General features: G+C 41.0%; 2 protein-coding genes across 3 annotated transcripts in view; one reads left to right on the top strand and one right to left on the bottom strand.

Annotated features, from left to right (window-relative positions):
• Nucleotides 1-42: 42 nt before the first annotated feature.
• LOC146971004 (tripartite motif-containing protein 16-like) lies at nucleotides 43-2366 on the top strand. The gene has a single exon (XM_085804891.1). It carries the CDS (start codon nucleotides 73-75, stop codon nucleotides 1741-1743), a length of 1671 nt encoding a protein of 556 aa, XP_085661017.1. The 5' UTR covers nucleotides 43-72; the 3' UTR covers nucleotides 1744-2366.
• Nucleotides 2367-3441: 1075 nt separating this feature from the next.
• The window catches only part of LOC146971003 (choline transporter-like protein 5-A), a 47501-nt gene continuing 36078 nt past the window's right edge, over nucleotides 3442-14864 (bottom strand). Inside the window, exons 11-22 of one of the 2 annotated variants that reach the window (XM_085804889.1) lie at nucleotides 14045-14176; nucleotides 13757-13856; nucleotides 12503-12595; nucleotides 12267-12354; nucleotides 10928-11196; nucleotides 10739-10833; nucleotides 10541-10644; nucleotides 10349-10422; nucleotides 9606-9676; nucleotides 9421-9509; nucleotides 8443-8527; nucleotides 3442-3788 (exon numbers count right to left, since the gene is read on the bottom strand). In XM_085804889.1, the coding sequence (XP_085661015.1) occupies nucleotides 3631-3788; nucleotides 8443-8527; nucleotides 9421-9509; nucleotides 9606-9676; nucleotides 10349-10422; nucleotides 10541-10644; nucleotides 10739-10833; nucleotides 10928-11196; nucleotides 12267-12354; nucleotides 12503-12595; nucleotides 13757-13856; nucleotides 14045-14176 (1358 nt within the window). In that variant the 3' untranslated portion in view covers nucleotides 3442-3630. Of the gene's footprint in view, nucleotides 3789-5129; nucleotides 6024-8442; nucleotides 8528-9420; nucleotides 9510-9605; nucleotides 9677-10348; nucleotides 10423-10540; nucleotides 10645-10738; nucleotides 10834-10927; nucleotides 11197-12266; nucleotides 12355-12502; nucleotides 12596-13756; nucleotides 13857-14044; nucleotides 14177-14864 lie in introns of those variants that run through there. The other variant, XM_085804890.1, reaches the window with a different exon arrangement.

Genomic DNA, 14864 nt, shown 5'->3' with positions numbered 1-14864 from the left:
GAGATCAGAGCTCAGACTAGTTTCACTTGTGATCAAGTGAAACTCAGACAGTCGTCGTATGTGAGAGGTGAAATGGCGCAGAAAGGAGTTCATCTGGACCAGGAGACCTTCTCTTGTTCCATCTGTCTGGATCTACTGAAGGATCCAGTGACTATTCCCTGTGGACACAGCTACTGCTTCAACTGTATTCAAAGCCACTGGGATGGAGAGGATGGGAAGAAAATCTACAACTGCCCTCAGTGTAGGAAGAACTTCATACCAAGACCTGAGCTGGTGAAAAGCACCATGTTAGCAGCTTTAGTGGAGGAGCTGAAGAAGACTGGACTCCAAGCTGCTCCTGCTGATCACTGCTATGCTGGACCTGAAGATGTGGCCTGTGATGTCTGCACTGGGAGGAAACGCAAAGCTGTCAAGTCCTGTTTGACATGTATGATCTCTTATTGTAAACAACACCTACAGCTTCATTATGAGTCTCTGGCTTTTGAGAATCACAAGCTGGTGGAGCCCTCCAAGAAGCTCCAGGAGAACATCTGCTCTCGTCATCACGAGGTGATGAAGATGTTCTGCCGCACTGATCAGCAGTGTATCTGTTATCTCTGCTCTGTGGATGAACATAAAGGCCACGACATAGTCTCAGCTGCAGCAGAAAGGACTGAGAGGCAGAGAGAGCTGGAGCTGAGTCGACAGAAAATCCAGCAGAGAATCCAGGACACAGAGAAAGATGTGAAGGTGCTTCAACAGGAGGTGGAGGCCATCAATGGCTCTGCTGATAAAGCAGTGGAGGACAGTGAGAAGATCTTCACTCAGCTGATCCGTCTGATGGAGAAAAGAAGCTCTGAGCTGAAGCAGCAGATCAGATCCCAGCAGGAAACTCAAGTGAGTGGAGTCAAAGAGCTTGAGAAGAAGCTGGAGCAGGAGATCACTGAGCTGAAGAGGAAAGACGCTGAGCTGAAGCTGCTGTCACACACAGAGGATCACAATCTACACAACTACCCCTCACTGTCAGCACTCAGTCAGTCTACACACTCATCCAGCACCCATGTCCGTCCTCTGAGACACTTTGAGGACGTGACAGCAGCTGTGTCAGAGCTCAGAGATAAACTACAGGACCTTCTGAGAGACACATGGACAAACGTCTCACTGACTGAGACTCAAGTGGATGTTTTACTGTCACCACCAGAGCCCAGGACCAGAGCTGACTTCTTAAGATATTCACAGGAAATCACACTGGATCCAAACACAGCACACACAGAACTGGTATTATCTGAGGGAAACAGAAAAGTAACAATAATGAATAAAGAACAGTTTTATTCTAGTCACCCAGACAGATTTACTGGCTGGTCCCAGGTCCTGAGTAGAGAGAGTCTGACTGGACGTTGTTACTGGGAGGTGGAGAGGAGAGTAGGAGTTGATGTAGCAGTCGCATACAAGAATATCAGCAGAGCAGGCGGGTCGGATGAATGTCGATTTGGACATAATGACAAATCTTGGGTGTTAGTTTTTGATTTTGCCAACAACAGTTTTAAATTTTGGTTCAACAACATCGAGACTCCAGTCTCAGGTCCTCGGCCCTCCAGACTAGGAGTGTACCTGGATCACAGAGCAGGTATTCTGTCCTTCTACAGCGTCTCTAGAACCATGACTCTCCTCCACAGAGTCCAGACCACATTCACTCAGCCTCTACATGCTGGACTTGGGCTTTACTGGGATGGAGCCACAGCAGAGTTTTGTAAACTCAAATAGACAAAGATCATTGAAGGTGCAGTTGGTTAAAAACTGTAATCAAGTTCATCACTTTCTTTAGTCTCCATGTTTGTTGCTAACAGCTCACTGCTGTTGTGTCTCTGCACTGCACAGAGGTCACCTGTCAATCAAATTTTATGGGCGGGACTTTGACCTCTTGTCATTTGTTGTTGTGTTGATGTTTGAGTTTGCTGAGGTGGAGCTGGAGCCGTGGAGGAGATCACTGCTCATGATGATGGTTCTTTATCTGAACCTATGTTTCTCCACATGAAAATAGAAACTTCTCTGAGCTCTAAATATTTGCTGGGTATTTGTGTTGATGTGTTTGTGTGTTGTTGTTTGGGCCTTAACAGAGAAATCAGCAGAGCTTCTTTATCACTGAGGTTTGTTCTCACTGTGGAAACAAAAAAATCTAGAACCACATTTACGCTGATGTGTTTGTCAGATCAAATGTTGTTGTTGTTCAAATTCACTCTCTAATAGGATCTATGAGCTTTAATCACAGTGTAAATATCATGATCATAATCAATGAGGAGATGATTGATTGATAGATAGATGTGTTCATGAAATTACTCAACAAGGGTGATTGATCTGACTTTACTGATCAAAGTGCGAACAAACTTTAGCTTCATATCATCAATAATACACCAAAGAATCAATCAAATCTTTTCTTGAGTCTTCGTTCTGGGAACTCATTCAAAGCTGATGGAGAAATGTGAAAGTGATATGAGAGGTTTTCCTCCTCAAACAGCTTGAAACAACAACAGTCAATACATATCTGTGTGTAAGCTGAAGGAGAAATGTTGACAGGTCCAATATTATTCTAGTCAGTCAGACTTTTTGATAACTGCTGACAGATCCTGAGTAGTCTGAGTCTGACTGATGATAATAGTTGAGTTGCACGTTGTAAACCAGTGTTTTCCAACCTTTTTGGTCTTGTGTACCCCCTGAGCCTTTATGTCAGCCCAGGGGACGGCTCTCCATTCCGACACACCTCCACTCCGACACACCGCTGTTCCGACACCCCTTCCGGTACCCCCTGCAATGTGCTTGTTGGGGATCACTGTTGTAAATGACAGATAACACAGTCTGTCCCTCACAGTGCCTTATGTATCAAAGGCCAATCTATTAACATGTGTCTCTGTCTCCTATATAGAAACATATCTATATATACACTGTTGCAACTGTGAACATGGCTCAGGATTAAATGGCTTACATTACGTTCTGGTATAGGTTGAATTTGTGTTGACCCCATTGCATATTCATGCTGCCACAGATTGGACAAGTGATGCCTGGACATAGAGTGAATGTAGTTTATTGTTTCAGCAAAACAATAAAACAAACAAAAAAACAGTGGCAACACTGACATGAACAGTATTTGTTTCTCTTTGTTGATAAAAAAAAAAGTTCATTTAAAAGGCAAGAGTTTTGGGGTTACCAACCCATGTACTTTTCAAGCTGCTAACAATGTAATATGGTTATTATATAGTAATGTGAAGAGATTGAAAATAACAGTTGAGTAGGATGATGTACATATTTGGTGGTACAGTAATGTGAAACATATTCCAAGAAGTGACAGTCAAGTAAAGTCAGAATAATGTTGAGTTATCACAGTATAATTACTTGTAAAGTCATGTAAAAGTATTGGGCAGGTTTGTAATTATAAAGGAAATGTTACAGTAAGTAGTATAGCCCACAGTGACTGAACAGTATCCGACTCCATAATGACCCAATATTTTGCAGTCATTTACTCGTGTTACTTCAACTTGTCATTACTCTGACAGTTTTTTTTTTTTTACAAAACCATCACATTGCTGGATAATTAACAGCCCACTTAACTGTAATTTCCTCACATTACTACATAATTACTAAGTAACTACTATGTAATTAACAGTCTGTGAATGAAAGGATTCCCCTTTTTCTTTTGGCTTTGTGTCTTTTTGAGTTCATGTCTTTTCTCAGACGTCCACTGATGGTCTTCCTGAGGGTGTTGCTGATGTGAAAAGGGCGAGCCAGTGAACCACGGTTCATCTCCTGCTCCAGCACTGCACAATGAGAAAAACACACACTTTGATGTATTTCCTTATGGGGTGGGGGTGGGGGGTCTGTCAGTGCCCGATCCGTACCCGGAACACGATCCGTTCCAGGACGCTTCTGCGCATGCGCACGCACATGTGCACTCCCCCCTTCTTTTAGTTTACGGCAGACACCGCGGATATGGATGAAAACAGAGACGTTCTATGAGGAAAAACACAAGCACGTCGCAACGAATTCCCCTCTGTTCTATTTCTGATTAAATTAAAATTGTAATGTAGACCGATCAGTTAATTATAAAACATTTATTTATTGATGTAAATGTGGTGATTTCTGCACATACAGACAGCAGCAAGTCAGCACTGCTCCTCTGACCAGCTCCTCCTGAAGCTTCACTTTTCATTTACACAAACTAATCAATGAGACCATAAATTAATCTGCTCCTTTCTCCACCGGCATGACGACGTCTGGGTGACCGGTCAATCACCTCAGCCGGCCGGCTGCTGCCTCTGAGATGAGCCGAGCAGCGAGCTAACGTTAGCTCCCGGTGGCTGCTCCCTGTAGCTCTGCACTTCTCCCAAAACCAGAGCAAACTTCCAAACAGACGTCAGTTGGATAAACTGACCACAGATTAGGACTCTAAACTGTGACTTTCTCGCATGAAAAAATATTTAAAATTAATAAAGTGACGTTTTAACAACGCTACGGCGGACTTTTAGCTGCTCTACTGCTAGGCTAGCAGTTAGCATAGCTTTGAAGCTAATGCCGTAAAACGGCGCATGCGCAGAAGCGCTGGAACGGATCGTGTTCCGGGTACGGATCGGGCACTGACAAGCGTTTTCACACTACATTTATGAGCCTCCGCGCGCACCGTAAAATTCTTTGACCGGCGCAAGACAGACTCATGTTTTCATTCATCAATAATTAAAGTCAGAGGTTCAAAGAGGTTCACATACCGTCGTAGTTCCGACCATAAACGGCGATTTGGCTGCGTTATTCTCATGACTCGCCACGAAGGAAACGCTGGTTGGCTCGACCAGCATTTCTGCCACCACTAATAATAACAAAATAACGATAGAGACAGAACGATATATTTATCGAAAATGGGCCCATTAACAAGTGTGGGTAGCGGAGATTCATCCACATTAACGTGAGACTTTTTTTATAACCGAATAGAAACTCCTTGTTGTCCCTTTAACCTCTTGTGTTCTGTCACAAAAAAAGGTCCAGAATCCTGATGATCACGTGGGTTTGAGTCTGGGCTCCAAGAAATGTCTTGATACTGTACACTGATAAACTAGTAAAATCAAGTGGCACTTTCTACTTGGTGCCCATATATTGTGTACAAAAAGTGAACAGCTGCAGTTAGTGACACACTGAGAGGTTATTGGATAGGAATAGGCATGAATTTACAGTACCATAAGTCCGTTTGACAACCACAAGGTTGAGGAGCAACATTTTTGCATCCAGGCTTGTTTCTAGCTCAACTACTTTTCACACATTTTGAAGTTTTTGCACAACAGTTTTATGAACATTGAATAAAATCAAAAACAGAAGTTCAAATGAGGTTTTTAGGTTCCTACACAAACTGAACCCAAATACAAAACAAAATCCTGACTTTGAAGGACCCTGTTAGACCAACAATGGCATTGAGTCATGAACCTCCTCAATCAGTTCAGTAAGTCGCTGACATGGCAGAGGCTCTGGAAGAAACAAAGTCCAGCAAAAACCTAGTCCTGGATCGAGCTGCCTTGGTTTAAGGTGAGTTCCATCTCTATTAAGAATGAATTAAGTTGTGAAAAGTCTGCAGATTCTGTATTGGTTCCTCATGTTTCTGACATGATGGCACGGCGTTTGAGTTCTTCCAACGTTAGACCTCATTAGGAATTGCCTTCCTGTGTCTCAGCATGTTTAGTAATGGTGAGCTAGACCAGCCATTGTAAAGTTGAGCTTTGCAGAAAAAAAAATCGATGGTCTCCAAAGATCTGGTCCAAAACCATCCAGTGCTATATGTGTCAGTACTGGGACACAAACATCTCATGGAATATGACAGGTGATGTCAATCCAGAGGTGGCTGTCCCTCACAGATTGAGTTAAGAGTGAGCAGACTGGCTGCTGACGGAGTGGAGCCGACAGGAAGACAGGATATCACATCGAATGACTGGATTTCCCCAGAATTCTGTGCAGCTCGGGAGACATGAGGAAAGGTTTTTCTGAACTACCGTCATTCCTCTCCAAGTCATCGCCTGGTTGGCCGGAAAAACAGGGACATGCAGGAAGGGGAAGTATAGGAGAATAAGAACATGGATGGATGGATGGATGGATGGATGGATGGATGGATGGATAGATGGATAGATGGAAAAAGGGACAGCAGTGGTAGAGTAACAGGAAGTTATATGGATGGGAAGTTGTGCAGCAGGATGAGAGAGATCACAAAGAAAGAAAAGACAAGAGGTTAGTGTTGTTAAACAGCCAGAATTGAAAGAGATAATTATGTGTTCAACAAATGAACATAATAATGGGCCTCATTCACGAACCGTTCTTAAGAACAAATTTGTTCTTAAGTCCTACTTACGAAGTTTTTACGAAGATTGTGGCATTCATGAATGTTTTCTTATCCAGAATTTGTTCTTAACTAAGAACAAAATCTAAGAACAGTCAGGAGTATACTTACGCACTTTTAGGTGCTGAGACTTCTGCAAAAATAACCGATTATAGCGCTTTCTTTTGTTCTGCAGTTGTATGACATTATATGATTTGAATAAGAATTATTTTCGTATCTTTTATGATGTTTTTAATAATCATATATATTAATAATAATAATTGACAAATCATTGCAGTCTCTTAAAAAACATTACAGACACTAAATTCATATCATATCTTTTTTTGGGGGGGGGGGGGGGGGGGGGGGCAGCTGCCGATATGATTTTTTTTTCCTAATTGCGGGCTGCAACAGTGCACTTAGCCTACTGTAAGTGTTCACACTACACACAACTGTTTTTTTTTTCATATGTGATAATATGATGATATTTATGATGGCACACGTGAGAGTGTGGTCTCTCTGATAACAACCGAAGAGCTGCATCCACTGCTGACGCAACTAAATACAGCCTAAATATAAATATAAAATATAAACAAAATATAAGCCTTTTGTTTGTTTCTTTGTTTCATTCCTGCCGCAGTAGCGCCACTTCACTACTTAAGTTCTTTTTATGTTTGGAGTCTGGTGCCCCCTCCCAGATTTTCATTTGAGCATTTCAACTTTCTTTCTCACTTCACCTCCTCTGCTCAGTGCCTGTGGGCTCTGTGTGCACACGGCCCTGCAGTCTCATGCCCTTTTACGGGCATTGATGGGGCCGTTACCTATGCTAATCCTATGTTAATTAGAGTCACCTGGCACACGCCCTCAACTTACGAGGAGATGGCATAAGAACACAGCTGCGAACAATTCTGAGGCTTACGAACGCGTTGATGAATCTGACGTAGGGTTTTCTTAAGGAACTTCTTAAGAACAACTTAAGAAAGAATCTAAGAAGGTTCTTAAGAAGATATTGGTGAATGAGGCCCATTGTTCCTATGATCAGTGAAACAGTTTGTTGGAGATGGAGACTCCTCTGTTACAGGAAAAGACAAATGGCCTAGTTTTGTTGTAGATAGAACATGTGCATTTCGATCATGGCTGTGAGAAACATAAACTAGATAGATATAATAATGAATTATTGTAATATTTTTTATTTCGATTCTTGTGGCATTCTTTATCATTATCTTACCTGTTGGGTTTCTTTGCTGTCATTTTAACTGTATGTTTTTTTAAATATACATTTAAGCAGTATTACTATTACTATCAATCATTTTTATATAATTAAAAAGATACCATAATAACACTGGGGCCTATTTAAGTTCCGTGCATTAATCTACATCAAACTTTTTCAGTGCGTGCGTTTGGGTCAGTGTGAACACAATAGTTGCTTGCGGCAGCCGTCTCGGTGTGGCTACAGTTGAACACTTGTGTGGTCTGTATTGTGAACGCAGCTGGATCTCTGTCTGCTCCAAATGCCTGGTGTACACTACAAATTTGAGCTAAAAAGGCTCCCGTAGTTAATTCCGGCAGCCGCACTTCATTTTCAGAATCTATTATTTGCAGAGCCTGGAAATACAAATGATATAAAACTAAAAGAACAGAGCTACAAATAACCTGCCTCTGCGTACGTGTGTCTCCATTGTTAAAGTTTAGCATTACTGCTCAAAGTTAAATTTTTACAATCAGGAGTAATTTAAATATGACATAATACATGGTCAGACGTCATGGAAACATGACAGCCCACCAGTGGTGTGGTATTTGGTCCAGAGTGAAAAGACGAATATGTGAACACTAACTGTACAAACTAAAAAATAAAAAAAAATAAAAAATTTTCGCACCATGTGTGAAAACAGCCTTAATATTGAAAACCATACACCTTTGACATAGCCAGTTTGAAACACTGTAACTTTTAAAACATGATATGTTACCATGTCACTTCACGGACCACTAGAGGCCGCTCATGGACCACCAGTGGTCCACTGACCAATCTTTTGCCACTTTTGGCCATTTGAGAAAGACTGATCTACATGTACAAATTCTATACTGTAATGTACCAAAGGCAGTAATGACAATGTCGTACTTACAGAAGCAGAGAAAGAGTGTGTCAACACACATCGCATAGACACTGAAGAAGCCATGTGCAATCAGGTAGGCACCGATCACCACAGTCTGATGTGAGAGACACACATGTTAGGGAAACTGGAGCAGGATCTGCACATCTGATCACAGCTGACAGAATGTACATCACATTCTCTGTGTTTAGATTTTCTGCCAAACTGTTTTTTTTTCCAGCCGTCACTAAACAGTGAGCCAACATCAAAAAGATGCAAACCTGGTCTTGAACACTTCCTAAATGCTAATTGGCTCAACTTTAGAACCTTATAAAACCAACTTAAAGCTCAACTTTGGGGAACCTTAAAGGGACAACGAGGAGTTTCTATTTTGTTATAAAAAAGTCTCACGTTAATGTGGATGAATCTAAACTACCCACACTTGTTAATGGGCCCATTTTCGATAAATATATAGTTTTGTCTCTATCGTTATATTGTTATTATTAGTGGTGGCAGAAATGCTGGTCGAGCCGACCAGCGTTTTTTACTTTCGGTTTCGCGGCGAGTTATGAGAATAACGCCGCAGAATCGCCGTTTATGGTCGGAACTACGATGGTATGTGATTGTCTTTGAACCTCTGACTTTAATTCTTGATGGATGAAAACATGAGTCTGTCTTGCACCGGTCAAAGAATTTCACAGTGCGCGCGGAGGCTCATAAATGTAGTGTGGAAACGCTTCGCTTTTCCAAAACTCCTCGTTGTCCCTTTAAATGCATTTTAAAAAACACCTCAACCAATGTTAATATGTAACAGAATATGGATATGTGATTAACTCACTGACAAAAACATTAGATAGAACGTAATACCATAGGATGATACTCCCTACATACATACTACATAATCATGTAAAACTGTTCTTGATAATGAAAAATCATTCATAACTATATATCAGGAATTGCAGGATGGACATATTCAATGTTGGATGTTGCTATGTTGTGAGTGAGTCTGACCAGCAGAGGGACCCAGTAGTAGTTGAGATTAGGCACTTCCTCCTGGATGAAAGGGATCTTCTTAGTGAAGAAGAAGAATGCAAACACACCTGAAACACACACACACACACACACATACAATATCAAAATAAGTTGCAGTAAGAACATCATCAATGAACAGTGTGATGTGGATCATAAAAACTCACCAACTCCTCCTGCGATCAGCACTTTGCCCAGAAACAGCAGGAAGTCTGTCACTCTGTCCAGAACTGCAACCCTGCAGTGACAGAGTCATAAGTTCACTGATCTGACACAGCGTAGTCCGAGTCCCAACTGAGTGGCTGTCTGCCAGTCTGAAGCTATCATTAGAAGAACTGTTAGAGTTCTTTGAGGTTGAACTTTGAAGCTTTTTCTGAAAATGATACAGTGACAAACCACTGGGCACACATCATACAATTTGCATGAAAAAAAGCAAACATTATTTATTTAAAACAAGTTAATTATCTTTTTAAAAAAGTGGGTGAAATATGAATAAACCCTCTGGGGGGGGCATGGCCTGCTTCACTGCCAGTGGATATCGGACATACCTGTGTTAATGATCCCACTCACATGTTAAATACTGATCAAATATTGCATGTTATAAAGCAGTCCTCACTTTTGTACATCAAGAACCCCTAAATTGACACAAAATCTTGAAACAAATACCAGAAATACACAACTATTTATGAATAACATTACTTTTTTTAGTCAATGTGTGTTTAAATTACAGTCAATGGCAAGACATTTCTGGAAAAAAAGTAATACTTCTTGAAAAACAAATTTTGAGAAAAGGTTGGGGACCCCCTTGAACCTCTCAAGGACCCACTTTGAGAACCATTGTTATAAAGACCACAATGAAAGCCAGGACTCTGAGCTGTCCATGGAGAATGAGAGCACTCAGCCTCCTCACCTGACCACGTTCCTCATCAGCAGGAAGAAAGCCTCTCTGGCTGAGCTGCAGAAGCTCTTACCATAGATCGCCACCTGGTGGCAAAAGTGGAGACCAATCACAGCTATCCCACAGAATCTACAACACTAGGAAAGTGAATAGCTTGAATTCACACTACTCAAGCTTAGAAGTAAAGCACTGAACCCATCTCACCATGATGTAGGCGTTATGGTTCATGTAACGCAAGAACTTCTCCAAACACCAGAAGCAGCATTTCAGACAGCACAGAATGAACCTGGACACACTGTTGTCCACACCTATGTGATCAAACATGGCCAAGATCAGTACAGAGATTAGGAGTATGTGTGTGTGTGTGTGTGTGTGTGTGTATCTGTGTATCTGTGTGTGAACCTCTTAGTTTCTGCTCCAGGTACTCCAGTATGATCCGCACCAGTTGGACGACTGAAAGAATTAAAGCCCCGAAAGCTAAAGAGCCTGTGTGATACCTGCAGACACAAAGAAGAGCTCAGTGCACTTTTAAAACACAGGACTCTCTGTTTGTGTGTCAAGGATCTAACAGGGTGCAGGCTCTGTGCTGACCTGATGGCCCTGCTGAAGGACGAAAAGAGAGGACATGCTGGGATATCTTGAGGCTTCCTCCTGGCCCAGTAGTAGCTCGCAAACGTCCCAGCCAGCGTGCACTGCTCCAGGGCCAAGCTGAAGTTGACCAGCCAGAGGAAGACCAGCAGGTTGAAGAGCTGCAGGAGGAAAATGTAGCGGTGGTACGGCGTCTCCCCGCCGTAGAAGGCGAACAGACACTGAGAGCCCTGACACGACGCCGACCTGGAGATGTTGGTTCTGTTGAAGGTCTGAGAGGGAGAACAGAGGAGAGGGCCACTCACTACAACTGGACCTCATTTATTCAGACCGTATATCATTGATTCTGACACATTCAGTGGACTTAACCTTCGTCTTGTGTTAGCTTTCTGCTACCATCTCTTGTGTTTGGGTCAGTTTTGACCTGTGTTTTAAATCAGCTGCAAAATTACTAAACTAAAAACATTTTTTTTCATCCAATCTGTTTTTCTTCTCTTGGTTACATTGTTAGGCTTCCTTATCCATGAAAATATTGGTTTTAATAGTTTTGGTGTGGGCCCCTGGGCTTTTTTTGTCAGTATACCCCTTGGCTTCAATTGAACCTTCCTCTTGTCAGGTTTCTGCTACCATCTATGGTGTTTGGATCAGTTTTGGCCCATGTTTTACTGTACATCAGCTGTAAAATTCACAAAAAAATATTTTTTTCTCATCCAATTTGTTTTTCTTCTCTTGGTTAGGCTTCCTTATCCATGAAAATATTGGTTTTAATATTTTTGGTGTGGGCCCCTGTGCCTTTTTTGTCAGTATACCCCTTGTCTTCAATGTAACCTTCCTCTTGTCAGCTTTCTGCTACCATCTATGGTGTTAGGGCTGTAAAACAATTATTTAGTTTCTCATCTCTTCGTTACGCTGTTAGGCTTCCTTATCCATGAAAAAGTTGGTTTTGCACTTATGATTTCAGTTTTAACTCTCTCTTAGTGTTCTTATCATTATAACCAGGTCGAAATTGACCCTAAGAACACAAATGTCATCATTTTAACCAGAGCATTTTAGAATTTTTTGTTTCATTTGTTTAAACAGAGGTTCCTGACAAAGTCAAAAGGCCTTGATGCTATAAACAAATTTATGTGGTACTTTTATGCATTTAAAACCTGAAAACAGGTCACCAGTGACCCGAACACAAGAGAAAGGTTAAGATGGAAATGTTCCAAGCTGCTTGTTAATGTGTTTCAATATGGATAAATACTGTATGACCCAAAACTACTGTAAACCCTCGATACACTCACTCCTAAATACCATGACAACAAAGAGAAGAAGTAAACGATGGAGAACTAAAGTGTACCTCAGGATTGCAGGAGCTGTTGGTGTAGGGGCAGCTCACGTTAGGAGACATCACTTTGTAAATGGCTTCACCTGAGGATGCCAGGTATCTGGTTTCACAGTGCTGGTTAAAGACACATATGTACTGTATAATGATAATTCATACATAGTTCAATGTGACCATGAGCGTGGCAGAACTCTGACAAACAAAGAGTTCATATAGCGTATTTCTATCACTGGAACCACTGTAAAGGATACACAGCTGTAACCGCCCAGTAGGAGATGCACACAGTCAACAAGAGGAAGGTGACAATTGGGAAGAACAGCGTGGACATGATGTGACTGATGGCTCTGAAACAACAAAGGAACCACAGAGGCAGGACATTAAAATAAACAGTGAAAGGTTATTGTTGCAGCTCAGATCAGGATCACCTTGAGGGTCTAAGGGCAGAGCATGTTGTTATGATGCCATATAAAAAGCCCTTTGAGACAATCTGTTTGTAAAAATGGGCTATACAAATAAAATTGCCTTGCCTTCCCTTGCCTTAAAACACTTTTATTTATTTATTTTTTTAAACATTTATAAGACTAAGATTAAAACTGGACTTCATGGATTTGAACCAAATTCCATTGCAGTGGCTCCAGAACAGTGCAATAGTATAAGAAGAAAGAATACAATACAATACAAATAGGCTAAAAATATAACTAAACGTGTGATAGAAACAGGGCAGTGCAGTTAGATCAAAACAGAAATTTACGTATTTATATTGTACAAGACATGAAACAGATATGAGTCATATATGAGTCAATGAGAATTCAGTGTTTGAGTGTGTGTGTGTGTGTGAGTGTTACGTTATGACATTAAATCTCATCATGTTATAACATGATAACTTTCATTGCTAAAACATGAAATGTTTGAAAGAAATAACAGTACACTGAGAATAAACTTAATAATATGGCTGAGGACGGTGGATGACTGGGATAAACTGTTGCAGTTTATATAATAAGAATATCATGGAAAAGTTCACAGGTAAATTCAAAAAGTTAAACTTCCATGTATTCTACTTTTTTACATTACATTTATTTTGGAAATCATGAGCTGGAATTATCTTACACTGTCTGTATAATGAATCTAGAAAATATGAACGTATCACTTTTTGATTACAAAAAAAACAAAAAAAACATTCCATGATATTATGAGCCGTTTCATAGAACCAATTTAAACTGTTAATGTGTAAACAGATTGATCAGTGTTTCATGCTGTGACTTCATGGCTGTTGAGAGGAAGTTGAGGACAGCTATAACAACATGAGACACTGCATGTCATAACCAATCTTTTTATAACATGATATGTTTTTATGTTGTAATACAATGAAATTAACTCATTATGATGTGAAAAATGCTTTGTTGTAACAATAAACTTTTCCACTATGTATTTATTTTTCTTCCTCTGGCAGCAGTGGACTTTCACACAGTTGAATTTGTTGTGACTGTGTTTGTGTTTGCTCATACTTGCTGGCCTCTCTGAGCAGGGCGATGGCCACCTGGACGCGTCTCCTCAAAAAGACCAACATCACCAGGATGGAGACCTCTGTTGCTCCAATGGACACCCCTGCCAAACACAACATCAAACATTTCTCATTCTTGATTCTGGTAATGTTCACTGGCAGCCACCATCAATTGTCTGAACTGTCCATTTGAGAGTCAGAACCAAGTTCCTCTGAACTTTAAACTTAAACTCTTGATTTCAGAACAGCAATAAATCTCAGATCTGGATTCTACTGGCTGACAGAAACTCACATAAGATGATCCATGTCTGTCTGAGCTGAAGGTAGACCTGGAGATCAGTCTGCAGGCCAACTTCCACAATGGCAACGTCAGAGCCTGGTTTGTGTGTGAGCCGGGACCACTCCATGGAGCAGTACCACATACCTGGAATGAGGACCCTTTGTCATATTATGTTTACAGGAGGCTTCGCATACATTCAGCGCCTTGTAAAAGTATTCATACCCCTTGAACTTTCCACATTTTGCCTCGTTACAACTTAAAAGTATTTTAACAACAAAAACAAAGAAGCACATAATTGTGAAGTACTGTAGAAGGACAATGGTAGCAGGGACAGGGAAGCTGGTTAGAGTTGATGCGAAGATGAATGGAGCTAAATACAGGGCAATCCTGGAGGAAAAGCTGTTAGAGTCAGAAAAAGACTTGAGACTGGGACGGAAGTTCACCTTCCAGCAGGACAACCACCCTAAACACACATCCAGAGCTGCAATGGACTGGTTTACATCAAAGCATACCCATGTGTTAGAGCGGCACAGTCAAAGTCCAGACCTAAATCCTACTGAGAATCTGTGGTAAAGAAAACTGCTGTTCACAGACGCTCTCCATCTACTCAACTGGAGCTATTCTGCAAAGAAGAGTGAGCAAAAATTGCAGTGTGTAGATGTGCAAAACTGGCAGAGTTTAATTTTGGTCTTTGATTTGTAAAAAACCTTGAACACCCTCATTTTCCTTACACTTCAGAACAACAAATCCCCCCAAAATACATTTAAGTTTGTGGTTGTAATGTGACAAAATGTGAAAAAGTTCAAGGGGTATAAAGACTTTTGCAAGGCTC

Source organism: Trachurus japonicus, chromosome 17 (genome assembly GCF_045865225.1).
Source record: "Trachurus japonicus isolate A0001 chromosome 17, Traja_1.0".
NCBI classification, from domain to species: domain Eukaryota; kingdom Metazoa; phylum Chordata; class Actinopteri; order Carangiformes; family Carangidae; genus Trachurus; species Trachurus japonicus.
This window is presented reverse-complemented; position numbering and strand designations above follow the sequence as displayed.